Here is a 27,645-nt window from a genome sequence, read left to right as displayed (position 1 = left end):
AAGTGCAATGTGATAGACCCGGAGCAAAATAATTTGCGTGCTTTTCAGATAACATATAAGCCTACCCTACAACTTAGATGCTCATTGTTAAGAAACTTCAATAGGTTCACAGATTAACAAAGCCAATTTTAAAGTATCATTTATTTAAAGTAGAAATTTAAATAAGGTTAATGTTGTTGCATTATTTAACTGTGCCAAGAGCAATATGTAGCCTAAACCATTTGGGGGGGAAACCATACATAATTCTGCGAGGCTGTGTTTCTAATGCATTTACTAGATGAAGCTTTAGGTTTCCTAATCTTATCAGTCCTTACACTGGGAAAGGGCTGTAGCTCAGTGGTAGGGCATCTGCCTTTCATGCAGAAGGTTCCAGGTAGGACTGGGAATGTCCCCTTTCCAAAATCGTAACACAGTACTGTACTGAGATAGATAGGCCAATGGTTTGACTGCATATAAAGCAGTTTCCTATGTATACCAGCAAGTCATTGCTCAAGATAAGGGACAATGGTCACTTGTTACCAATGCAGTATAACAAACTCAGGGCAAAATACTATCAACTGATGCCAATCCAGGATCTTATCGCTGTGCAATAGGCCAGCGCTCTTCACTTTCCTTTTGACAGTTGTGATATAATACAAAAGGTGTCATGGCACTGAGGAAGAACTGGGTGTAATTTATTACAGAAACCAGTTTTTCAATAGCTGTGGTATTATGTTGCCTACGAGGAACGGATACTGTGAGGCACCTTCACTGGCCAATAGGATTGATGCTTTAAATAAGAACCAAGAACTAAGTTTAGTTAGGAGGTACACCAGATTCTGTCTAAATGTTGATTAGGACTCAGAGTGCCCTCCAATGTACATTTGCTTAAATATAGCAGCATTGTATGTGTCTGCCACATTCCCCAATACATAATTATTTGTGTAAAAAGAATGAAGCTGCACCTAATAATCTTGTGTTCACATCCCACTTCCACATCACATTCATTTCCATGGTCAGTCATTATTCCCAATTATTGGTCATATTTCACATCCCCCCCCCCTCAAAAAAAAGGTACCCAGTAAACACTGCCATTTACACTAAAGAAAAAGGGCAGACATACACTTCTGTAAGAATGTTAATTACCATGTAAGATTCCATAGTCAAGGTAGTACATGTTCCAACAAATGAACTGATCACTGCAAGATGAAAATACTGACTTTTACAATGAAATCAGGAGAGTCTGGTATGTAGAAATAAGTCACAGTAGAAAGAAGCTATCCTGTTAAGTCTGTAGTAGAAAAGAGTGTAGAAAATAAACAGTACATTTCTTTACCATGCTATAAAATCATAAGTAATTAGGTTTTCAATCAATGAAACAATAATTTTAAAAAGACACTTTAGACATGTACTGTAGTGTACAAATATACCCTAAATTAGGAAGTAAGTCCTAATGAATTACCACAGATTAACACAAAGTAAAAAACAAGTCATTTCAAGAATATTCAATTTTATGCACATCCATCTCTGTTGAAGATTACAATGCAAAGATGCAAATTTAAGAACAGTGCCTTTTTGAGAAAAGTTCTGTCCAGTAGGATTGACATCTTAGTCCTTCTTTGTTCGTTTAGCTTTAGCAATATTTTCCTGGCGCTTTTGTTTCTTCTTTTGCTCTCGCTCTTTGGCTTCAATCATTTTCGCTAGTTTCCATGACAGTACTGCACTTGCTAAGAATAGAGGTGTCAGAGCTAGGATCACTGTTGTAAGAAATCCATAAGGATCCTTTGCAGCCCATTCCACAATATATTCAGCCCAAGATTTGATATAATCAAACATCTTTCCTGCCACCTAATTGGGGAAAATCCTAAAAAAGAAGTGGTGACACAATTAGATGCACTAAACAATTGAATTAACGGGTCAGCAGATTTAGGTATATAAAGTATAATGCAAATTTAATTGCCAAAACTGTGGATGGCAAAAGCTCTTTTTTAAAAAGGTACTCTCTCCTCTAAGATCATGCTTGCTACGATGCATGCATAATCTCAAAACATAGTAGGGTTTCTTTCTTTAAAATGATTGGTTTTTCCTCATGGAGATTTAACCATTTGTTTGATTGACTAACATTTATTTAAACTGGGTGATTGACTAACATTTATTTAAACTGGGTGATATCCATTATGGAGATCCTAGAGATATTCATTCCTTAGTTCAAGGTCAGTCTTGAAATGACTCCAGGACTCCAGGAAGAGTAGTTAACAGTCCTGCTATGGTATCTGCTACCAATTAGTAACATATACTCTAAGTACATTTGTACCATGCTATGGGGCAAAGGGTAGATGGGATTATGTCTGGCCTTTAAACACAACATCCTAAACTGGGATGACTTCTTTAAGGGTTACTTGGTTCCCCCAAATATATATATTTACTGAGCATTTTTAATTGTATTTATGCAATTAATGCAATTTATGTACATATTTAATTTATGCTCTGAACTGCCTTAGGTCCTGCACTGAGAGAAAGGCAGGTTATAAATAAAATAATTAATATAACATGCAAACATCCACTCATATTACAGGAGAACTGGCACAATTCTGTGCTGGTCACTCCTTGTAATAAGCAAGCCACTCAGGTAAGGAAATATTTCCAAAGAGAACAGAATTTGGCAATGTACTTAAAACTGCCATAACAATGAATTATAACGATGATTCACAGGACCAGACTGCCTGAAATTCTTCTTCCATGGGTCACATGAATACTTTACTTTTTCCTCATAAAATTTAATAATTTTACACACTTCTTGTCCATAGTTAATGCCAATACTGTATTTTAAACCACAAAAGATAAAATAGATGTTATGGTGAAATGAAAACACAGTAGTTAACTATGCTTTTCAGATCCAGACACTTAATTCTATTGATGGATGAACCTTCTCCTCATGCCAGTGGTACATCCATGTCTGTATTGTGTGCTTATCACAGGCCACTGACACAAATAGGAACACATCTGCACTCAGCACCCACCAGTTGTTTCACATGACTACAGCTGGATCATGGCCTTTGGTCAATGCCTTGTCCAGATGAGAATGCATTATGGGTTGGATTCAAGAAACAAGTAAAGGAAGATAGCTACAAGCAGTGTTCCACTGCCAGAATTCCTGCAGTGTTACAAAAGTTCTCATGCTTCTGCAGGAAGTTACAGAAGCAGATCATCTTAGATTCAGTTTATTTTTTTCCTCTCGGCACTCTTCTGCAAGATGAGCTGCAGAGTACATTTTAAGCACATCCAGTGTCTTGAATTCTGCCCTGTCATATCTCTCTTTTAAGCATATGTAAAACAGCTTTGCTAACTTCATCTCTCTCTTCTGCTGCCATGACCACACTATCATCTCAGGTCCTTTCACTGGGATCCCAGGTATCCTCCAAACCAACCCCTATTTTTTACAATTACATTAATATAATGTACCAGTAAATAAGACTTACCCAAGAGGCAAAGAAGCTCCAGTTTAACTATACACAACAGAACAGGATACCGTTGTCATAGAGAACAAAAGGAAATCACCTTTAAAAAGGTAAAGTAACTTCAGATTATTAAAATTGCAGAGCAATATAAAACAATCCAAACTTAAACAATACTTGCGTGTTTGGTTGTAAAAGGCTGCACAACATTCAAGCTGGAGGGCTGACATAAGACCTTCCTTCTGACCCTATTATTACTGGAGGGGCGCAGAGAATACAGATACTCACTTTGGAAACACGAGTCAGGCTTTAAGCCAGGTACGGGGAACCTGTGACCCTCCAGATGTTGCTGAGCTACCACTCTCATCACTCCTGACGGGCTGATGGGAGCTGGCGTTTCATACATAAATGTGGCAGATTTATGTGCAATTCTCACATTTTGGAATTTACCAACTGTCGCAATCAATATGTTAGAATAAAGAGAGAGAATCAGATCCACTGAGGCTAGTGCAAGAAACAATGTTTTAATGACAGCCATTTTAGGCAAAACATTTGCACTCTACTATGAAAAGATAAATGGATGCTAGCTTCTTTCCATAGTGTTTTCCCCCCCTGGAAAAGGCAACCATTACAGGTCTTTTGGGAAAAGGAGAGCCTATACTAAACTGGATTGGTCTAAATGGCTGCTAGAACTCTTACAGTTCATAGGGTTGTCACACACAATTCTTTTAAGCTTTCAATTCTATCTCCAATTTCATGTACATCTAGGGTGAGTTCATGCCTCAGACAGCAATTCCATAAGACTGCCCCAGGGTCATATCTGTATGGAGAATTGAAATTCTGTTACTTGAGTCCAACTCTTCATCGTGGACACAGCCTCCACTTGTCAGCAATAATCTCCACAGTGACAGATGAAAGTACACCTGAAATACCCCTCCTTTGCTCCTAGCATACACTTATTTGAAGCACATGATTGCCATATTCTGTTCTAAACAAGAATAGATAACAGCTTTGGAGAAGGACTTGCTAGCCAACCATTTCTGTTCGAAAGGTAGGAGCAACTGATGTAAACAACAGTGCATGCTCAGAACTGCAACTGAATCCTTGAGGACTAGCAGCACGGTCCTATGCATATTTATTCAGAAGTAAGCCCTATGTACAGCATTCACTTAACACTAAACAAGGCATACTCTCAAGTAAGGAGAAGAGATTGCAGTCTAAGGCTGGTTTGACCTAAGACTGTTCCTAGAAAAGCATGAGGCAAACATGCTTTAACATGTATACCCAACCCCCTCAGCATGTTTTCATATTTACACTCAAGGTGGCTGAAGCATGGATTTTTTTTCCACATGCCTATGGGGACAGGGGCCACAAAAGGATTTCTAATCCAAGGCGACAATCTAGAGTTCAAAACCAAGACCAGTAGCTAACGACATATTTGCAGATGTGGAGGGGACAGGGTACCCTATGTAATTTAACAACTACAGCACTGCTTTATAGTTGAGACTTGCCACTGGAACATTTCTAAAATTAGGACTGCCAGGGCTTTTCCTAAACGCACAGGCAGGTCCTCATGTTGGTTTCGCAGAGACAAAACCCAAAGTTAATTGTAGGGGAATGCTTTTAGCAGGACCAACGGAAATCTCCCCGGACAGGGACAATGCAGTTAAGACTTAATGCAGGCGTTAGAATAAGACACGGAAAAGGAGCACAAAGCCAGCAGCAGCAGCAGCAGCAGCAGCAGCAGCAGCAGCAGGCGTTTATCTGAATGTCATGTACGAATCTTAAACGGCTGCTGCTCTTAAAAAAAACATATGCCCCACTATCAATTTCTGAAACGCTTCGGCAGCAGCCGCGTGACTGGGAAGACGCAGGCGCGCCCCCGGCCCTGAGAAAAACCACACCTGTTGGGCTTCTGCCTGCGCGGGCGGCCGTTAAGGCGAAGAACGCAGCGTGGGGAGAGGGGCGGAGCGCGAAGCGGGAGAGGTTGGCCGAGGAGCGCGAGGGCCGGAAGCGAGACCGGGAAGGGCTCCCGCCGATGCCTTCGGGGGAAAGGACAGACTCCTCCCCCGGCGGGCTCGAGGCAGCGGCAAACCGCAGTAGGAAGCGGCCTGGCCTGAGGATTAGGAGAGGAAGCGGGTATCCTCCGCCCGGCGGGGCCCGGCCTCCCTCTCCCTCAGCGGAGCCTCGTCAAGCGCCAGGGGACGCGGGAGCCGCCTTTCCCCTCACGCCTCAAAGCCCCCCCCCCCCCGCCAACCACAATGCCTCCTCCCATTGGAATCGCCCAACGCAACCCTCCCCTCCCCTCCCCCGTCCCCGGCTAAAATATTCGCTCACCCTCCAACCGGAAGCAGGAAGAGGGTAAAGGAAGTCCACACGCCCACTCCGTTTCGACTCTGTTGTCTTGAGCGATCATAGAGGGTGCAGTCGGCTAGAAAGGTCAGTAGCAGATCCTCGCTGCAAGATTTATTGTCATACGCAAGCTGTAAATCGCCCCGCGGTCTGGAGACGGAACTTCCGGGTTCCCGTAGACCCGATTCGCCTTCCTCCGCCTCCCGAGAGCGGTAGTGAGAGCTGCCCATAGAAAACTGTGGAGAAGCGAGGTGGGGGTGTTTATTTGTTGCTTAGATTATGAGACCGTAGCGTGTCCACCGAGAAACAAAAAGCATTAGGTACGGTGCTTCTCACTCGCAAGCTTTGTTTCAGGTGCAAAATGTGCACATGGCTTATTTAAGGCCGTGTTGGAGGTGGCTAGAAGAGGGAGGGCTGAGGCAGGCTTGGGTTTTCAGTCTTCCATACAAAGGTTGGAGCAAAGGCCTAAACCCGCTCCCAGCCACGATCCAATACTTAATTGCGCGTGGAAGCCTTGCCCTCCATAGTCTTGTGTTTATAACTAAAAAAATCCAATAGAATTACAAAGTTTTTGACGCAAATAAGATCTGGGTTACAAGAACACGACCCTCCTGCTTTGGCTATTCCTGCTTTGGAGCCAGTGTGGTATCGGACCAGGACATGGGAGACCAGGGTTCAAATCCCCACTTGGCCTCGAAATTCACTGGGTGATCTTGGGCCACTCATAGCCTCTTAGCGTAACCCACCTGTTTGTGGGGATTAAATGAGTGGGGAGCCACGTGCGCCACTTTCAGCTCCTTGGAGAAGGTGAACCATAAAAGCAATCAATTAATAATCAATCGTTTGACAAGGTGGAGATGGAGAAACCTAATTGCCTCCCTGCTGGATCAGGCCAGTGGCCCTTCTTACTCCAGCATCGTGTCCTCAGAGTTGCCTGTCAGCTGCTTCTATGCGAAGCGCGCCAGCAGGACTGGAGCGCAGTGTTACCCAGCAATCCTCAAAACACACTCTGCTGCGTCTCTCTTTCTCCATGGTTTACTTACGGGCAGCTTTCTCTTCCACCCCCTGTAGTTTGTGGGGGGGAAAGGGATCGGGAAGTGTGAGTGTCTGACTGTTAGAGCAGCTGGCTTCCGTTTGAGACACATACAGTATATACCTCTGTGTTGAATCTGCAAAAGCGGTCACGTGGCTAGAGGCGCCCCTGGGCCGCCATTGCTTTGTGGGGGTTATTGCGTGTGTGAGGGGGAATGAAGGCAGCCAGAGCGGAATCTAGAGCGAGGAACTTCCGGGAAAAGGCGGTAGGTTAGCTCCGCGCAGTAGCGAAGCGCTCGCCAGCGGCGCCCTTCCTTTCTCGCGCCCTGAATGGGACTCCCGTGAGGCGGGCGGGGCATGTCGCGCTCTCGGGCTTTTGGAGGAGAAGCATGCTCCTCATCCAGAGAGGGCTGGGGGTTGTTTGCGAGGAAGCCCCGTTGAACTCCTCCTTTCTAATGAAATGGTGCCTGCGGTTGGGTTGGCGCACCGTTTAAAGTCCCGCCGCACCCCCGCCTGTTGGGGGGGGCAGGGCAGTCAGGGCAGAGACTGGAGCCAAGGAATCAACACAACAGCAGCATTTTATAAATTGCCAAGCGCTCCCGTATGTTATACACACACATATATGCAAAATTCGTATAGAAATGTATATCCCCGGACACCCTTTCAGCAGGTTTACAATCTGAATTTACACACAGCACAAGACAAGTAAATAAATAAATCAGGATTGGGTTCGCAGGATAAGCTACTCTTGATTTCTTTCAAAAAGCAGGGAATCACAAAGTCCTTTTGTCCCTAAACCTGGCCACAAGGTGTTTCTCAGAAGGTGCAATGCAGAAATGTTACAACAAATCAAATGATTCAAAGTCTACTTACAGATAGGTAGCCGTGTTGGTCTGCCATAGTCAAGACAAAATAAAAAAATTCCTTCCAGTAGCACCTTATAGACCAACTAAGTTAGTTCTAGGTATGAGCTTTCGTGTGCATGCATCATGAGCTTTCGTGTGCATGTATCTAAGTTCGTGTGCATGTATCTAAGTGCATGTATCTAAGTTTTGTGTGCATGTATCTAAGCAACTAAGTTAGTTCTAGGTATGAGCTTTCGTGTGCATTCATCATGAGCTTTCGTGTGCATGTATCTGAAGAAGTGTGCATGCACACGAAAGCTCATACCTAGAACTAACTTAGTTGGTCTATAAGGTGCTACTGGAAGGAATTTTTTTATTTTGTCTTAAAGTATACTGTTTGCTTATAATACCATAGATATTTGTTTACATACATACATACATATACACAAATATGTCCAGAAAGGGTTCATGTAGTACCTCAAGTAGATTTTATTCTAAATCTTATCAGAAGCATCACACCAACACTTGCAAAGGTGTAGCTTGAGCAGATGTATTTGTATCAAAAAGTTCCCCAGTGATTTCACTAGTTTATGTAACTATATTTTGAATCAGCCTTCATGCTCTGTTTTACCATGATATAAACTGGGCAGTTAGGTATACCTTCTACTGTTCTTATGACTGTGCATTTAAAATGCAGCCTAAAAACAGCAGCAGAATGTTAAGTAGCCATGGCAGATACCTTTGGAAAAAGATTTCCCTGAGTGCTACTTTGTGCTGTGCAAACTGAAATTCCTTTTATTCATAAATAAATTCATTATCTTGGACATTGTAGTAAATGATGTAGAACACCTGCTATAGAAGCAAGTAGTGAAAGTAAATAAGACCATTTAAGCTGAAAGATAAGACAAAGCAAGGCAAACCCAGCTGAGCACAGAGTGGCTCGATAGCATTAAGGATCATGATAGAATTTAAATTTAAATTCTTCTATAAAGGAGGAAGGATACCTGAAAATATTTTAAGGATTTTTAGCCTAAGCTTTTTAATTTAATTGTGAAAGCATGACCCCATGTGTATTTGCTATTTACTCTAAAGTAATCCCTCTTCAGTCAATGGGATTTCACCTAGGGTTCTAGCCTTATAAACACTTACCGGTAATTGAATTTTTATTAGCTTGGGGAACTTGTGGCTTTCTAGATGTTGGATTCCCAACTCCCATCAGTTCTAACCAGCATGCCCAGCAGACAGGGATGATGGGAGTTGTGACCCAGCAACACCTAGAATCTCAAAGCAATACTGGAACCAGGAGCACCCTGAAACAGTAATTCTTGAGTCTGCAGTGGGAATGAGAAACCATCCATTCTTCCTGCGCAAACTGATTTATTGGCCAGGAACACTTCTGTCATGTCTGGATCAAATATGCACAGAATTGGATTGCATATGGATGTCCAGTATGTATATGTGTTGTGACAGAATACAGGGTGTGTTACTTGACATCTTATTGTGAGCATTTCATAAGGAAATTGTTTGGGTTGTATCTGTTAAACTAACTGCAGGAGAGGACTGCTAAGAGAGTGTTAGTGTGACTTGTAAGTACTCTGGTAGTTGCTGTATTCCCATAAGCTTGGGCAAGAAAAAGCAACTATCAAATTAATTAATTAATTAAATAAATAAATAAATAAATAAATAATAAAATATAAGAGTGGTGATTTACTCAGCTTTACTCACCAAAATTAATCAACATGACTAATTAAAGTTCATTCATTTCAAATGGTAAAAATTAGTTGAATACCACCCCAAGTTTTTGCCAACTGACAAAGATGTATTCATTAAGGTGAACTGTTGATGATCAGGACAAAAAGTACAATCCAGTCTTAAATTTTTTATATACAGTAGTACCTCGGGTTAAGTACTTAATTCGTTCAAGAGGTCCATTCTTAACCTGAAACTGTTCTTAAACTGAAGCACCACTTTAGCTGTTCTCATCCTGAAGCAAAGTTCTTAACCCGAGGTACTATTTCTGGGTTAGCTGAGTCTGTAACCTGAAGCATATGTAACCTGAAGCGTATGTAACCCGAGGTACTACTACTGTGTGTGTGTGTGTGTGTGTGTATATATATAAAGGTAAAGGGACCCCTGACCATTAGGTCCAGAAATGGCCGACTCTGGGGTTGCGGCGCTCATCTCGCTTTATTGGCCGAGGGAGCCGGCCCACCCACTTATCAGAGTGGTTCCCAGAGGGCAGGGTAGTTCAAAATCCACCTTACTGGCTGGATCTTGTTCCCCACCCTTATTATAAAACATGGCAATAATTGGAGAAAAGTAAAGAAAACCCAAATCCCCCAAATTTGAAAACTTATCCAAATACATGTAGTGATTTGTTTTACAGCACTTTGAAAATAAACTTTCATTTGGTTCTAATGGAAAACAAGGTTTATTGTTTATTTTATTGGACACATTTTTTATGACAGTTTAAAAAATATTCCCTCCCCCCCAAGGTGGCTCACAAAATGAAAAAGTGGAACAATAATAAAACAACAGTTTTAAAAAAATATATAATATCAAATAATATTCAGTGCATTTCAATATCATAAAGCACACAGTGGAAGCCAATACTGAGGCAACAGACTCAATATGTAATTCACCACACTCCTATAAATAAATTCATTACAGCCTTCCATAGTAGTTCAGATTTTGTATTAATCCTGTATAAAATGCTGCCTTTCTGTGCTATAGGAAAAAGAGCTCAGGATGTTGGGGGGAGGGGTTCCAAAATTTTAGGTGTAAAATAATAAATGCAAAGTAATACCACAGGAAACAAAGACTTGTTCTGAGGCCACAGTGCAGCTGGGAAATGTTGGAAGTGTTAAAGCTGGGCAAATCTTGCTGTCATTTTTAAATACAAATAATATAATTTTACAATTTATGCATGTATTCCATTGGTCCATAATTCGTTAGTGAATCTTTCAGGCTGAATTTCAATCTATCTATTGTCCCTAAAATCTTTTGTGTCATGTGCATCTTTCTGCTACAGATTAATCTCAGGGGTGGCACCGTTGAATTTAGTGAAGTTATATCAGGTATGAATTTTAGGCTATTGCATCCATAAAGAATCATCCCCAGGAGTGAATTATTTCTTTATGCTTCTTCGTGAACTGTTTATCTTGCATAATTTCTTGAATCTTGTCTATTCCACCTGCCGAATAATATCCCCCTTGTTTCTGGATGAGTAATGCAGCTCCCCCTGCAATGGCACGTTGGTGAGTGTTTTCTGAAGGGCCATGAAAATTAAATTTTTCTTGTGCTTCCCCCACCCCACCCCCAGCTTGTAAAGTGAGAGTGCTTTATCAGCACTTTGTCAGCCATGTGTGACAGATCTGCAGCATTTGCACAGCAATAGGTAGTATTTCTTACAGTTGTAGTAGAGCCAGCCAAACCTCTTTTGTGACATTGGGAGTTAGATCTTATTTTAAAAACAACAACAATGCCCCAATGTGTTGTGTAGCCATAGAATGCACAATATAGCATCGCTTCATACCATTTGGAGCCTCTGTAGTCATGAAGGGATTGAGGCTGTTCCTTAAAGCACCTCAGTGAAAGTACTTTACTTTAAACAGAAACGCTGTCATTGTTCTGGCCTGACCTTGACCAGAAGCCCAGAAGGCACACCAGTTCACTTGAGAGCAATGCAAGTAAGGGCCAAGGTTCCAGCACCACGGAGAGCTCCAAGCCTCCCACAAGTCCTTAAACCTCAATGGGTCTTTTTATCACTCTCAAGCCTACTCTTTCCTGGAGCATACAAAGTTTAAAGGGCCAGTCTCATGGCCTGGGGCCTAGCACACCATCTCATTCCCATTAGTTCCCTCCTGGTTCAGTTCCTGTGCTCATGATCTCGTGACTGAAAGCATAAGAGCCCAGGTCTAGGGATGGTCAATTCTTTGAGGACCTGAGGGTTTGCGTCTCCGTTGATGTGACAGGCTTTGGCTCAGACCCAGTGTTAAAGGCCTATGCCTGAGTCTTGCTCTTCCATTGCCTTTGTTGCCGCTACTACTATTATGGCTTATTCTTCCTTGTCAAAGTCCAAGCTCTTAAGGGGACCGTGACATCATCATCATCATCATCATCATCAACAACAACAACATTATTATTTCATTTCATTCAGAGACTAAGTGAATGTTTTATGTTTTATTATGGTTTTTGTATGTGTTGGAAGCTGCCCAGAGTGGCTGAGGCAATCCTGCCAGATGGGTGGGGTATAAGTAATAAAATTATTACCATTATCATCATCATCTGCATTACCCATCAAGTCTCACTGTGCTCAATGGGACTTACTGCCAAATAAGTTTGCATAGGTCTCCCTAGAGTTGTGTTGAATAATTGAGAACAACTTGGTGCAACTCATTTGTGGATTAGTCTGTGTGGGCCCAGCACTCTGCAAAGTACAGGCAGAAGGCATGACTGAAGTTTCACTACACAGTATGTCCCCTCTGGGCAGTAGCAACAAAAGGAATTGGCTTTTAAATTACTGCTATTGGACAGTGTGCTATTGTCTGTACACCTGTCAGGTTGTGAGGTCCCAGACCTGTGCCCCATCTCAGGCACTGTCAACCAAAGGGGGATTTGAAATGGAGGGCCTTTCAGAAGCTGGGCTACAGTGCAAAATCACTAACCTCTTTGTATACAGGCTCTGCTGCAATGTTGGGGAACTTGTGACCCACCCGCCTGATGCTGTTGGGACTAAAACTCCCATCATCCCTGACCATTGTCCATTTGGCGGATACTGATGGGAGTTGCACGTTGTGATAATAATTATTTAGCAGGGTGGTGATTGGCCCATGTTACTGATGATTCCATTTAAAAAGCGAGTCTCTTATTTCAGGATTTATTGATTGATTGATTGATTGATTGATTGATTGATTGATTTGCTTGCTTGCTTGCTTGCTTGCTTGCATTTCTGTTTAATAAATAGATCCAAGGATCACAGGGTGGTTTACAATATTAAAACACAAAAATAAGTAACATAGTACCAAGCAAAACAAAAATAAGAACAAAAACAAATGAAGAATTCCTCTTCCCACAACACATTTAAAAGGGTATCGGATATTAATCAGCCAAAATTTTAAAAGGCAATAGTTTGTTTAATTAGCCAAAAGCCTGGGAAAAGAAGAACGCTTTTGCCTGGCACTCACTTGGGTCCTGAGCTGAGTTCAGTAGTATATTAGTTTCCCTAGATATAGCCATTCTGCTCCCTTAAGTTATGTACTAAAGACTGAACTAACCTATATACTGCCCCAGGGCTTAATGGAGGACTTCAGCAGAGAATAATTGCCAAGAGGCTTTAAGGCCCTTTGGTACTGCTAGATTAATGCAAACTGGCCTCTTCAGGCTTCTTGAGGTCTAAGCATTTTGCTTTGCCAGAAGGGATGACTGAAATTCATTTCATACATTGCCTTTAATGAAAAACAGTGAGACACAGTAAATGCAGATTAATTGTGCTGCTGGTCTTTAATTCCTCCTCATGTTACATTTGCAGTCAAATGAAAGAGAAGAAGGAGACCAAAAAATCATTAGCCTCCAGGCATATTGCTGGAAGCATTAATCTCTTCTTATCTGCTGAGTTAAGTGCTGAATGAATTCTTGTGTGGTGTTTTGAACTCTGTCTTTATGCATTGACTACCTGACATGGAATACACCTGGCCCTGAACTGACCTCCCTCCCACTTCTGGAAGTGATCACAGCATGAGGCAATGTGCCTCCAGGCTAATGATCTTTTTTTAATGTCTCAACTCTCATACATGAGCAGAAATGATGATTGGAATTGCTGTCCTAATTTGCACAATATATATTGCAAGCAAAATTATATTAAAAGCAATGCATAAAATTAAGTTAATCAGCGGGTATTTTCCAAATTGAAGAAATGACTGTGTAAATAGGAAGAAGATGCTTTATTGGGTGTAGGTATATGAGGGGGTGTGGGGGAAGAGCTAGAATTGTGTATCAGAAGCTCTCTATATTTTGGTAGAAGGGGAATGGACGTTAGCACTCTATTTCATTATTGCCTATAGTATAAATATATAGGGAGCCTGAAATCCAGTGTCTGCTCACTTTGCAAGAGTGTTGCTGGTACTTCACCTTTGCTGTGTGTGGTCTTGCTGCCCCTGTGGTTATTTTCTGGGGTCTGCACATTTTGGCTGACCTTAATATTTGCAGATGCCACCAGCTCTGTCCTTTTCCTATGTCTTCTGGCGTGCCCAGAGAACTAAAGAAAGGGATAAAAATCTCTCCCTAGCTTCATGATGTGCTTTGGAAATGCTCAAAACTCCTCCAAAGTGTAGCATGGAGACAGTGACCAGTTCTGTCATTGAATCAGGGGTAGCCAATGTGGTGTCCTCCAGGTATTATTGGATAGCAGCTCCCATCAGCCACAGCCAATGGACAGGAATTATGGGAGCTGTGAGTCCAATGGCATCTGGAAGGAACCATGTTGGCTACCTCTGCTCTTTCCTGAGGTTGGTACTCATGAAAGATGTGGACTCTTGTCTCTGGCTTAGCATTGCACTTAGGTATTCTCTTTGGTGAGAATCTGGAGCTTCAGTTGTTAGCAATACAATAGGGTTAGTAGCATCAGGAATTTGCCATTCCAGAGAGATTCAGAGCTTCCAGTATCAGCACCGTGAAGAGCTCCCAGTGAGTCTAGTCTGCCTGGTGTGTTTTCCCTCCTTAGATAACATTGGGACCATGTTGTGACAGCAAGGAGATGGAGCTGTCTGAGGTCATCTTCTGCTATAGGGCTGGAAAGGGCTTGTCTTTTCCTGAGACCCCAGGCTTGGGGTGATGGTGACACTAGGCTTAGAGCAGGGTTGATCTCTGACCTCCCACTGCGTCTCCCAAGTGTCAAGAGACAAGACCCCATCCCTTTCCCAAGGTCCGGCCTCAGAGAGAAGAAAGGAATGGCTCCAGATCTTGATCTCTTTTTTTCATGGTATTACTGCCAGAATTCCTTCAAGCCAATGGCAGTTTTCTGCAGGCTTCTGCCCAAGTTATCCCTCTCTTACTCCCTTCCCCTCTCCCAGCCATATCTTCTTATGATCTCTTTTGACTCTTCCAGGTATTATCTGTGGCTTTTACCGAGTCTGCCTAGTTCCATTGGGGTACAGGAGGGGGAAGGCATTCCCTACCCTGGGCAACCATATTCCAGTTTTACTGAGTTTGAGGGGCCCTTATAGTTTGTTGCGTGCCAGAAGACTTGCCAACCAAGGATTTCAAAATGGATGGACCCTTTTTTCTTTTAAATACAGAATTAAAACCTTACTAAGATTAATAGATGATCTTGGCCATGCAAATAACTACAAAAGAATTCCAAAGCCACATTGTTAAAGTATTGAAACGTAGACCACAAATTCAAGCTTTACTTCAAAAACAAAATGACATTGAACCATCCTTTATTCGTATTGGCATTGGACATTATTTATTAAGCACTTAAAGTTTCCAAGGCACTGTACAAAGATGTTAAAACACAGCCTTATCTAACAGATGTGATACAATACGGGGGAAATGATGGGGAATGGGGAAAGAAGCAAAATTCAAGCACTAATTTTTCACAAAGTTACATAATATAGCAATGAATTTTGTCGTCTTAAGGTTGTGGTAACTGATGAAGGCTCTGCAGAGATAATGATGCAACATACCAATTCCCGGGGCTTTAGATGTTACTGCTGCTGTTCCAAATGCTGCTACTTTTGGTGACCGTGGGGGAGAACAGTACCTTGCGAGAAGTATGCTACCTAGCAACCCAGATGTAGCACCAGATGTTTTGGTTCATAGAGTAAGCAGGACACCTTCTTACCTTGGCTATTCCACCACTTCCAGCTCTTTCTTGCAGCAGGGAAGTCTAGTTTCATTCTTCCAAACACATTTAGAAATTCTGGCTGTGTCTTTGTGCCTGTTTGCAATAATAAGCATGGAGACTGGATCTATTTATACTGTGCTGAAGTACAGTTAGAAGCTGTTCTGTGTACTTTTCGTCCTGATTGGCAGTGTGCTTGGGATGCTGGTCTGTTGTCTTTAGTCGACCTTCTTCAAACACTTTTAAAAGCAATGTATTTACAGCAGAACTATGTCAAGAAGGAAAGTCCACATAAATACACATAGTGGCTACGTTTGGATGTTTGTCCATATACCCATGCATTCCTCTCTTTTCCCATCACTTGTTGTGCTCTGGCACAGGGATTTAGCCAGTTTTTCCTGATGACAAACTAGATTGTAACAGGAAACTCTGGCTTAGCCAGTATAAAGTATTTTAACCCATGCTTGCTTCCATGGAGGAAGGAGGAGACATACATGTGACAAGTATATGAATAATTGTCTCTAGCTTCAAAATAGACATTTCAAGCTTTAAGGAAGCTTCAAGAAGTTGTGGAACTTCTGCTGATGCAGAACACAGTGGAGAAAAGGCTAGAGCAAGGGCGTGCTGGAGAGAGATGTGCCCCTTGCCCATTGTGGTGAATATGACAGTTTTTGGCAAGAATAGCTAGTCATTCCACAGAGGTGAAGGCAACTGTTATTGCCATTCTTGTCAATCTTAAGGTTTGAAGCAAAGCTCTCAAGTGGACTGCTGCAACGGACTTGAGCTTTTTAAGAAAGAGACCATGTCAGTCATGGATCTTGCAAATTCTTTAAACAGGGGTGGGTTCACAGAAGTCACAACACTTGTTTTTTTTCCTATTGAGGTGGTTAATATCACCCCCTTGGTTGCATTCAAAACCATATGGATACTTTCATGCTAGGTGTTGAGAACAAAAGGTGTGACCCACTGATGCCGAACAAAGCTTATTTTGCATTTTCCCTTGAAGCTTAGATAAAACATATAGAATGTGCCACTGTTCTCATTTCTGTTACCTTCAGTACATGTACATTTAAGAAAGGATTAGAGTTTTCAATGGTTGATTTTGCAAAATGGATATAGATGATTTCTCTTGGCTGGTGGGTTTTGCTATTCAGCAGTTCAAAAACAGTACAAAAATGATCTGGCGTTTTCTGCTGCATTTAAATTAAAGCCTGTTACTATTGACTCTGAATGGCTGTTAGCTAAATGCATTTAATGTAGAACACATTCTGACTTGCCCAAAGAATGGCATTTTCCAGTGCTGAGAAAATGGTCCTTGAATTAGAGAATTAGCTCTTCAAAAATGTAGCCAGGGGAGTAATACCTCTTTCTGCATAATTGTGGGGAGGGTGCTCATGTTATTGTTTGAGTGAGTGACACAAAAATAATTGAAAAGTGCATAATAGAAACAAATAAGTGGGGACTCCCTGGGAGAGGGAAAGCTTGGGGAAAGGAGGGCAAAGAGAAGGATTCTCCTCCTCTTGCCCTTCCACTTTCTGTTCTGGAAGAGAGATAAAAGGGAGTGGGGGTTAAGGCTGCTTATTCTCCTTTGACCTTTCCTTTGACTCTGAATCATTGTGGTGGTGGTGGGGAGCTTGCACCATGGTTTGGAACCCTTATAATCTATATAGACACTGTGGTATACACACCCACACACCCCATATGCACAAATCCCAGAAAGAGGATGTGTGTGACAATCATGTGTTGATAATAATGATACAATACTTAATACTTGCAAGCTATGCAAGTATTGCAAGAGTGTGTAAACCCACAACAAATGCTCTTCAATTCTATTGCTCTATGATTCTGCCCTTGAATACGTACAAGAATGGGCCTTCAGCCTTTGCACATGCACACATGTACTTTTGGGTAATCATGTTTAGGACTGTGCTGTAAGTCTTAAATAAAGTAGTCATCTCTGTTTAAAATTCAGAAAATTCTGATTCAAAATGATAACTGTCAAAAAGAGTAATGCTGTCTTTTGGATCAAGATCCAACATTGCACCCTCTCTTTCCTGCCTCTTCCAGCTACCTTGTTTCCCCAATTTGCTCTGGAGACAAATTTTTGAGAAGATGCAATGGGTGGGGGGAGTCCCATTTGCACAAAAGGAAATCTGTTGTGCAAGCAGTATGATACGTTTCTACGTTAAAAAGAAGAATGTAACTTAATCTTAACTCTTTGACAAAAAGATTTTTTCTCATTCCCTTCTTTCAGCCTTCTACATGGAAATGAACTGCAGCACCTTCTCCAACGGAAGCTTTTCATTCTAGTGTATTCTTTCCATGTGCTCTGCTGCTTAGAATTCTTCTTTTCTAAAACAGCTTGAAGTAGAATTACCATGGTGAAATATTGTGCAGCATATAACTGCACCAATTCAGACACAAAGTTGAACAGGAAACAGGGAATAACTTTTCACAGGTAAGTGTGAACAGCCTGAGCATAGTGTAAACCCTGATCTTTTATTAATTATCATTATTATTGCAGACTATTAGGCATGTGCCCACAGGAATGAATGTTTGGAGGAGGCATATTGTTCACAGTCTCCAAAAATAACATTGCAGGCTACTCCAGATCCTGTTGCATGTTGTGGAGATATTTAATTTAGCTGCCATGCCTGTGCTTGAATTGCACAAGAATGTGATTTATGTAAGAGCAGAAATGTGGTAATAAATTTTGAATGTCTTAATTTGGATGACGTGTGTTAATACCAGCATGCAGCAGTATTCCATAGCGGAACATTGTGCAGGGATGTTTGGGAAGAACAGTTCTCATTAGTTCACAAAGAGGATCTGTCACCCAAATGCACTATCCCATTTGTGACTCTTTCCAGCAAAATCCAGGAGGACCTTTCATTAAAATATAATTATTTTCTACATACAGTAAATGTGGGTATGTATTTGAAAAATAGTATGTTCCAGCTTTCCACTGAATATATAGGCAAGGCATGTCAGGCAGGCTGTAGATTGGCAGAAGGCAGAATAAGATATGTTAGTAGATCTATAGTTGATTCACCGTAGATCCTGGCTCCCAACTGTTTAACTGTAGCAAGGTCTTAAAGGTTTCCTCCCTGTTGAAAATTAAGCTGCTGAAACAAAGAATACCTGGGAGAAATCCAAGAGTGAATTTTCATTCTGGGCTGTGCATGTGCTCAGAAATACTCTGCTCTTCATTCTTAAAATGTGTCCGAAAACTAGAACTGTTTTGCATGTGGTTCTAGTTGATTGATCTCAGGGTTCAGGGGTGGGGTGAGGAGATCCTGCAAGTCTAAAATCTGCTCACAATTGTTCTAAGCATTCCCATAGAAGAACATTTTACACCAGTGGTTTTCAACCAGTGTGCCATGGCACCCTGAGGTGCTTTGAATGATAGCCAGGGTTGCCACAGGGGTATTTTGTGCACAGCACTTGAAAAATGAGTAGACTTACTTTGTAGATGGGGGGGGGGGGGAAATGTTCCTTCTGCATGATTCAGGCCTTCAGCTGCCAATTTGTTTACCCCTCTGACAGTCCTGTACAGTTCTACTTGGAAGTAAGTCTCATTGAGTTCAGTGGTGCTTACTCCTAGGTAAGTGTGTATAGGATTGAAGCTTTACTACCCCAAAAGCTGGGCTTGTTGAGCATTTAGCCTGACAACCACATGTACATAACACTTTCTATATGTTTGTTCCAAATGTGGTTGTTTATAACATTACCATAAGAATACTTGGGTTTTCTTTGCTTATAACAAGGTTTCCCAAGGATAATGCAAGAAAGCAAGAATGGGCCATGTCAGTACAACGAGCTGACCCTGTTAGTGGCAAACTTTGGATGCCATCTCAGTGGGACATGATTTGTTCTCAGCATTTTAGCCAAGAGTGCTTCAGAGAAATTAATGGAAAGAAGTTTCTCAAGGAAGAAAGTTGTCCTTCTATATTTTCCTTTCCTGACACTTCTAAGGTATGAGATTTGTGTGATATTCTAATTTTATTATACTGTTTCTTTGTTTCTGGTCCTCAGTTTTGGTGGACCATTCATTCAAGCTTCATCTCTTGTTGCCTTCAGGTGACTAGTGAAGACATTCCTGTTTGGCTTAGTGTCTGGTCTTAAATTAGGGGGCTTTTTTCTGCTGCTGCTGCTGCTATGGGTTGTGCTGCTATTCACTCCCATTTTTATTTAATTATATTTCATTATTGTGATCTTATTTTGTCTGTGTGTGTGCTTTTAATTGCTGCCCGCTGCTTTTGGGGGTCTTGTTCTCTAAAGGTGGGATACAAAATGTTTAAATAAGTATACCATTCAAGCAGCAGAACTTCTGAATGTAATTGTTGCCACATTTTCAATGACTTCCTAGGAGCTGTTCTTTGTTTCTTAGAAAATACACGCTCCAAAAAGACGAAGAAAGAACTCCAAGTGGGCTGGAGCACTTGACCTCACTCTTGTCAAGGCAAATGGCAGCAAAAATGAGATGTGCAGTCAGCAGATCATGCAAACTGTAAGCAGAAAGGCAAAATGAATTATCTGTTTTGTGGAGATTAGTTAGCTACCTTTAGTGGATTGTTAAACTGCTGTGTAAATTGTAATTTACTTTTAGCTGGCTTATTGTTGTAATTAGTGTATATTCAGCATACTAAAGGAAAAATTGCTAAGGTAAATAGCCCCTGTGAAGTTAGATTGCTGCAAAATTCCCATTGATTTCAATGCATGTTGATTTGCACCAATCAGGGCTGGCCCTTCCATGAGGCAGAGTGATTTAGAGTGAGGGAGCTGCCTCAGGTGACAAATTCAGAGAGGCAAAAAGTAGCTAGAGTATCTGTGTTTGCCCTTCAGTTCCTAATAGGTTAGCTTTCTGCCATAGGGTGCATTGGAGGACTCTGTTCCATCACCAGCGCTGAAGTAAAATTCTACTACAAGTCTAGTTAGATTTTGTGCACAGAATGGTGAATGCACCATCTCATCCTTCATCTCAGGTAGCAAAATGTCTTGGGCAGCTCCTGGAACCAATCTCTGCATGCGTGGAAATTATAGTGAGCCAATGGTTGTGTACAGCGGAATATTTCAGATAGGATTGGACTGAAAATCTAGTAAGCCAAATTCCACAGATTATTTGTAACAGTTATGTAAAGGACATCCAAGTACTGTTTGTCACACCCAACCACAAAACAGATACAGCCATCTTTCTGGTGGCATTTGAGGGATAAGGCTGCACTCTTTGGAGCCAGACCCAGGCCTAGAAGCATAATAATACTGGAGCTTCTTTGCATTTGTTTGTGTTGAAAAGAAAAATAATGCGCTATACATTTCTTTTTTTCCAGAACAGGTGCATATATTATAGCAACAACATGATATTTTCATCTTTATCAGTATGTAAGATTTCTGATTTCTTCTTGCTCTAGAGAAAAAGAAGAAGAAAAGCAAGGAAATGAAAATCTATCTTTAAAACGTAGCAAAGCACAAAAAAGTTACTTTTCTATCAATGATTTAACCACTTTTGGTTTTTTCTGTAGACACCAGCTAGTGATTCACAAAAATCACTTGAGCACAAAGAGCATAAAGTGGATCTGAATAGCTATTCTTCAAAGATAAGCCCCACTGAGGTATATAGTGCAAAGTATACCCTCACAGTAAGTATAAAAGCAGTAACTTTGTCAACAGTCCTCTTCAGAATCTAATGATTGTAAATGTTGAGTGCAGAAACAGTTGCTTCAAGGTAGGTTTTGGCCCAATCCTGAAATCATGATTCAGATTAAATCTTTAAGGAAGCATGAGATATCAGGGCATTCAGCACAATAATACGACTTTAAATTGAACATGTATGTTAAACTTCAAAATTACATTTAAATGTTGTGCTTGGGTATGTAGAAGCAGAGCCTCGAATTTATTGACTGCTTTTGAAGAAAGGGTTGGTGCTGTGATGTTTTTACTGTTGGTGGTGTTTTTAATGGGTCTTTTTATATTATTGTAATTACATTAGTGTTCAATTACAGTTTAATTATTTTTTTCCCTAGGTTTTTAGCATTTTCTATTTTATCTGTGTAATCTGTCTTCAGTCCTTGACTAGGAAAAAGGCAGGATATAAATATAATAATAATAATAAAGTAATCTCACAACACTAGCTGAATTTACTGTGTGCTTGCCGAAAGAGAGACAAATCTGTTGTCTTTCCCTTAACCATTAAAAAAAAGATTAATACTCTTCAGCTGCTAGCATATAGCCAATGTTTTGAATAGAAGCTATTCATTACATTCTTACTCCTGTTCCCAGGGAACAGATGCCTGCTTTTCATAACTTCAGCAGAACAGCTCTAAAATTATCTTGATGAACATGACAAGCAATTGTCTAAGTAGTCTACATTCACAACAATACACGTTGTTCTTGATATCAAAAGTAGATAGGTCAAAAAGAGGGAGAGAGAACAGGAGGCAATAATAATGCAGGGCAGGCAGGAAGAGTTAATTTCACATAGAAACTAAGTAACCTCTGGATAAAAATGCATAGGATTGTGATCTTTATCACACCAAAGCATATTGGAGCAAAAAAAAGAGGTTTATCTGTCTCTGGAAGAAGACAAGTGAAATAGACAGTCAGATTGCCTGGGGAGGAAATTATATAAATTCAGGTTCACTACAGAAAAGTCACCACTGCTATCTAATAGTGTGTGACATACAAGAAAGATGGTTCTTGAATTCATTTGTGACTGGAAAATTTGGTATGCAGGTGAGGTGTTCAACAAGGTTAAAAACACTTTCCATGATACTTCATGATTTCTACAAGCAAGCATCTCAATGAATTATGATGCACAGAAACATTTTAAGTTGGATGTAGAAAAGATCAAGTAGATCTCTTCTTGCACAAGGGTTCTTTTTTAGTCTTCTCGCTGGCACCACTGCCTCCTCCCCACTACAGATCCCTCCGTCAATCACAAAATCTACTCCTGGATTAGATCACTTTTAAGTATCTGTGTGAGATGGGGCGGGCAGGCTACTGCAAGACAGGGAAATTGGTGGAGTTTAGCAGGGCTGCTGAACAAGGGCAAAAATGCTTTTCCTCTTGTGCAAGACATCTCTGGATCGAAGGCATTAGATGTAGTGTGGTTATATATTTTCAGAGAGTGCATGCCTCTCTATACCAGTTGCAGCAGATCGTTAAGTGGGGAGAATACTGTGGGACTTAGGCCCTACTTATGGGCTTCCCCATAGACATCTCTTTGGCCACTGTGTGAACAGAAGGGTTGGAATAGCTGGGCCTTTGGTCTGATCCTGCAGGGTGCTTGTGTTATTCCACATTACACTGAGTTGTTTTTTGTTTCTTTGTTGTAGACAGAGCATCATTACCATATTACAGATAGTCCAAAAACACTGAAAAGGAAGCTAGATGAGCTTTTGGAGGAGAATGATGAGTTGAGAAGAAGATTAAGGAACAGACCTCCCAAAGAACAATGACTCTTATTCAGATGTGGGTGTTTTAAATGGACAAACATTCTAAGGACATGCATCCAATGAGGTATCCAACAGTGCGGCCTTAGATGAATGCCAGGTCTCATCTCTCACCTATACTCATTAATGGAATATTATGTATCCCACTGTATTTATTTACATAAATATATTCAAGTTTTCATATAAACAGATTTGGCAACTCTGTAGGGTTTTTGTTTGTTTTTGCTGAACATCATGGCTACAACACAACTTAAGACTATTATAATAAATGGGTTTAAAGTTGTTTAGTGTTTAAATTGAAGCTTTTTTATGAGAGGGTAGATAACAACATCCACCCTAAGCAACATATACATTAAAAATACTAAGAGATAATGTACAGTACTTCTATTCAGTACTATTCCCAGTAATTATGGAAAGAGGTCTATGATTTTGATCTACATTTCCCCCTGTTCTGCTTAACATGACCCTCCACAGTGTCTACTTCCAAAATCATGTATATTAAAATTCATGGCATGGAGGGCTTCACTAAGACTTGAGTAAATTGTGGAGAAATGAGAGGGGTGAATTTCAGAATGAGTTGTATATGCACAGCTGTTTGGATATACATTTGCCAGATAAGAATTTCAGAAGTATGACACTTTGTACAGATGTGGTGCTCACACAAAGGAACAATAACTTGCAATTCAGAATACTGGCAATGAAACATCCAAATGTTTGCTAGGCATTGCTTCAAGTTCTAATTTGGAATATAACACGATCAGCCTTTTCTCATTTAATGCTAACCGGGGGGGCGGGGTCACCTTCTGTCAGACATATCTACAATTTGTTTTCTGCAGATTTTCTTGGATGCAGAATTCACAGCCTAGTGTAGGGTTTGCACTGGCAGAGCACGTTAGATGTTCAGTAGTTGCTTTCAACAACATTTGAGGCTGTGAAATGAGCTACATGAATGTTCATCAAAACTGCAAAAGGAAACCGCCTGTAAGCGCCAGCACACAGTTGCAGAACATTTTGTTGAGCCTCTCCAGCACCAGTAATTGTTGTAACTTATTATCCAACAGTATCATTCCAGACCCAGATTCAGTGAGGGTTTCTTTTCGACCTTTTATAAAATTCCATTGAAAGATCAAACTCTTACATCTCCCACATTAAAAAAGATAAGAAGTAAACTGCAATGAGCAGCTGTGAGTATGCTGTATATTTCATACAACAAGTGATATGTAAAACTGCAGTCTTATTGCAGAGGAAATGCTCTAGTGCACATCTTTCAATTTTAGTCATCTTGTTGCTGCTACATTCTCTTCATATTTGCAATTTAATTATCCTCAAGGCATACATATGAAGCTAAAAGTGACTTTCAGTCATGTCACATATAAATGGCTTTTCCTCTGTAGCTGTTCAGACAGGGGGATGGGTTCTGTTTGACTTTGAGCAATCTACAAGGGGAAGTTAATCTATCAGCTCAATAGAAATGGCTGCTAATTTTAAATGGCCAGCTTCATCTTTCTTCAACAGAAGAGCCCATTTCCCCCCTCCTATAAAATTGTCTCATAATCTAAATGAAGCCATTCCCATGCGTGTTATCAAAAGGTAATAGTTCATGCCTCAAAGTTCTCAAGGGTGCGATTATGATGATAACAACTATACTCTGTATCATGTCTTATCGATTAACTAATAAAATTCAGGAGGGGGAGGACTGAAGACATTTCAGAGGTCACTCTAAACATAAAAGAAGTATATTTACCTTGCTTTACCATCCAAAAACAACCACCACCCTAACCCTTTTGAAAAGGTTTTTGTAGAGGTGCAACTAGCATTCAGTGTCATGTCCTACTTATAATTAGTACATCATTTTTGTACAACTATACATGGACATATAGTAGTCCAGCATAGACATCTTCAGTCAGAAATAAATCAAGACCTGCAAACTCTATGAACAAATAACCATGGCTGGAACCCTAAATTTGCTCCTGCAGGCAGCAACATATTCTGAGCAGAGTTCTGCTCCTGTAACACTCCCACCAGTGGAATCGGGGCTGGGTGGGAGGGAGGTGATTCTTATGGATGGTCGCTTGCCCTTACAACCTAATGTGTAACCCCCCTCCCATAAAATCGGCTTCAAATGATTTGGCATCCTCTGGAGCAGCATAAGAGATGGTGGGGGTGGGCTGGCAAAAATGGCCTCCTCCTCTGGATCTCAGTCACAAACATGAGTACAGTCATACCTTGGATCCCGAACGCCTTGTGAGTCGAACGTTTTGGCTCCCGAACACAGCAAACCCAGAAGTGAGTGTTCCGGTTTCCGAACGTTCTTTGGAACCTGAGTGTCTGACGCAGCTTCCAAGGCTTCCGATTGGCTGCAGGAGCTTCCTGCAGCCAATCGGAAGCTGTGCTTTGGTTTCCAAACATTTTGGAAGTCAAACAGATTCCATTCAACTTCTGAGGTACGACTGTAGATTAAACCCTTCTGCTTGTGGAAGCTTAGGATCCAAGCCAATGTATATATTGCTTCATCAATGACTTATTACACATTTGAATCAGGGTCTTTGGGGAGGGGGGGCTGAGGTATATAGTAATTTTTAGAGTATATACAACTGTTCTAAATGAAGGTGGCTAATGAGAATATGAAGTAGCCTACCTTCTCAGTTGCTGGGAGTGAACTCTGTTTCAGCTCTGAGTCCCCACCACCACCTTTGTTTTTACATATATCATCTCCAGAAGTCAGTTTTTAACAAACTTTTGAAAACATTTAACAAGCCAAATGTCCAGGAATTGTTCTGCACAAATTTGCTTGAAGCACTTTAGCAGATCTATTCTAGTAATGACCCTTTTGGTACATTTTGCACAAAATGAAACCATTTGTGGCAAGGCTGATACTGTGGAGTTCAGCTGTGCCTCAACAGCAATTTAAGGCCGGTCTTGACAGTTTTCCATGTTGTAAAAAAACAAAGAAAATGGCATTTGCTGTGCTAGACTCTTTCTCCAAAAAGTTACTGCAGTTAACATCAGAATTCAGTTTAGATCCTAGATGTAATTCTAAACCATAGTTTGGTATCATGGGCATGAGCCGTGTGGTCATGTGTTCCCTCCTCCTGCTTTCATCAGCACAAACCATTAAAAAATTATTATTATTATTATTATTATTATTATTACTACTACTACTACTACTACTACCATTGTTGTTGTGTTTATGTGGCACTCCATCACCCAGGTTTTCTGGATCGTTTTCTTAAAAAACCGTAAAATTTAATCTGACATGGCATAAAACCTGCAGAAGAAGATAAAATCACTTCAGCACCTGAATTTCACAGATCTTAAAACTCCAAAAACTATGACTTGCCCTTATGTCTGAAATATTACACTATATTTATATGTCTAAAAATGGGGGATCAGCCATGGCATGGCATGTTTCTTCTTTCCAGCAGTCCAAGGCACAACTCAAAACCTGTATAGCACTTAGCACATCTTTGTTTGAATGCCTGCTATCTCCTCCCACATCCCACATCCCACCTTAAGACTGTGACTAAGGACAGACTCTGTGACTCCAACAGCAGACAACTTTCCCCACCAAACATTACCCTTGCTCTGTTTACCATCCAGCCTGAGGAAGAGTCCTGGATAACTCTGAACTTAGCACACAGTTTTCTGCCATTGTAGTTGGTCATGTGGATTTTGGTGTGTATGTTTTATTAAGCTATAGCCTATTTGGACAAGCAGAGCATGTGAGAAGACCAATCTGTAAACCAGCTGTAGTTTTTAAAATTCTACTTTAGTTATGCAAACATTTCCAGATTTTAAACAGTGTGCATATTGAAAACTCGACTGTTTTTGAACACTAGAATATAAAAAGGTGCTTTTTCTAAAATATAGTCACCCTTCCTTTTGGCTAGGCTTTCAGGGCCTTCATTGTCCTCCCTGTTTCCATAAAGAGGCTGATACCAAGAGGTTCACCGCAGGAATTGCAGTGGGACATAGATAAAGGCACTTTGGACAGTCTTACCTCACTAGGTTCACATGTGAGGAAATGAGTCAAAGTGGACAGGATAGCCAGCATAAAAAATGAGAGGTTAAGTCTCAAGGCACAGGAACAACATGATTTCCGCCCCAGTGCTGTGGAAAGGATGACTTCAATGCACTCACTCCTCTGCTGTCATATTTTTGACATGTTACGGATACGTCAGAGCTGAACAGATGTAATCTTCTGCGTATGCTTCAACTGTTTATATGCCTTCAACAGATATGTCTAGGCCCTGAGATCACCAACCTTTTTGGGCTCATGGACACACTTGCAGCCTGGGCAACACACACAGCAACCAAGCCCACACAATTTATTATATTGGCTACAACAGAATGCTTTTTTCAAGCCTAATTTCAGGGAGGACCCTATGTGTGCCAGAGGAGGTTTGCAGGTGCCATGCTGGCAACCCCTGTTCCCGCCAGCCAGCTCCTCACCCCAAAACACACTCAGAATGGCTTCATATACACATTGTACATTTAAACACAACTTGCCCTAAAGAATTCTGGGAGCAGAAATTTGTTGAGGGTGCTGGCAACTGTAGCTCTGTTGGTAAACTACAGTTCCCATGATTCTTTGGGAGAAACCATGTCATTTAAATGAATGCTGTGTATGCAGTTAATAGCTTTCTATATAACTAAGACAGATTTCTTCTAACCTTGATATTGATTAG

General features: G+C 41.0%; 3 protein-coding genes across 13 annotated transcripts in view; 1 reads left to right on the top strand and 2 right to left on the bottom strand.

Moving 5' to 3' along the window:
• Positions 1-27,645, bottom strand: part of ERCC8 (ERCC excision repair 8, CSA ubiquitin ligase complex subunit) — a 355,379-nt gene that overhangs the window by 90,716 nt on the left and 237,018 nt on the right. The gene's annotated exons all lie outside the window — the stretch shown is intronic.
• On the bottom strand, positions 1,100-5,903 carry SMIM15 (small integral membrane protein 15). 3 transcript variants are annotated; one of them, XM_079995926.1, is made up of 3 exons: positions 5,772-5,903; positions 3,459-3,537; positions 1,100-1,843 (listed from the first exon to the last, which is right to left on the bottom strand). In XM_079995926.1, the coding sequence occupies exon 3, from the start codon at positions 1,813-1,815 to the stop codon at positions 1,588-1,590; it is 228 nt and encodes a 75-aa protein (XP_079852052.1). In that variant the 5' UTR covers positions 1,816-1,843; positions 3,459-3,537; positions 5,772-5,903; the 3' UTR covers positions 1,100-1,587. The 3 variants fall into 3 exon arrangements, with proteins under 3 accessions (XP_079852052.1, XP_079852053.1, XP_079852054.1); XM_079995927.1 differs by lacking the exon at positions 5,772-5,903 and adding an exon at positions 5,339-5,488; XM_079995928.1 differs by lacking the exon at positions 5,772-5,903 and adding an exon at positions 3,723-4,079.
• On the top strand, positions 5,743-23,161 carry LOC307226790 (THAP domain-containing protein 6-like). 9 transcript variants are annotated; one of them, XM_079995842.1, is made up of 6 exons: positions 5,743-5,873; positions 17,761-17,964; positions 19,274-19,481; positions 19,897-20,016; positions 21,029-21,145; positions 22,841-23,161. In XM_079995842.1, exons 2-6 carry the CDS (start codon positions 17,885-17,887, stop codon positions 22,961-22,963), a joined length of 648 nt encoding a protein of 215 aa, XP_079851968.1. In that variant the 5' UTR covers positions 5,743-5,873; positions 17,761-17,884; the 3' UTR covers positions 22,964-23,161. The 9 variants fall into 9 exon arrangements, with proteins under 9 accessions (XP_079851968.1, XP_079851973.1, XP_079851975.1 ...); XM_079995847.1 differs by lacking the exon at positions 22,841-23,161 and adding an exon at positions 22,239-22,834; XM_079995846.1 differs by having other exon boundaries at positions 5,873-5,998.

This window comes from Podarcis cretensis (assembly GCF_951804945.1).
Source record: "Podarcis cretensis genome assembly, chromosome: 11".
Classification (NCBI taxonomy): Eukaryota; Metazoa; Chordata; class Lepidosauria; order Squamata; family Lacertidae; genus Podarcis; species Podarcis cretensis.
The sequence above is the reverse complement of the archived record's forward strand: the minus strand, read 5'-3'. Positions and strand labels throughout refer to the sequence as shown.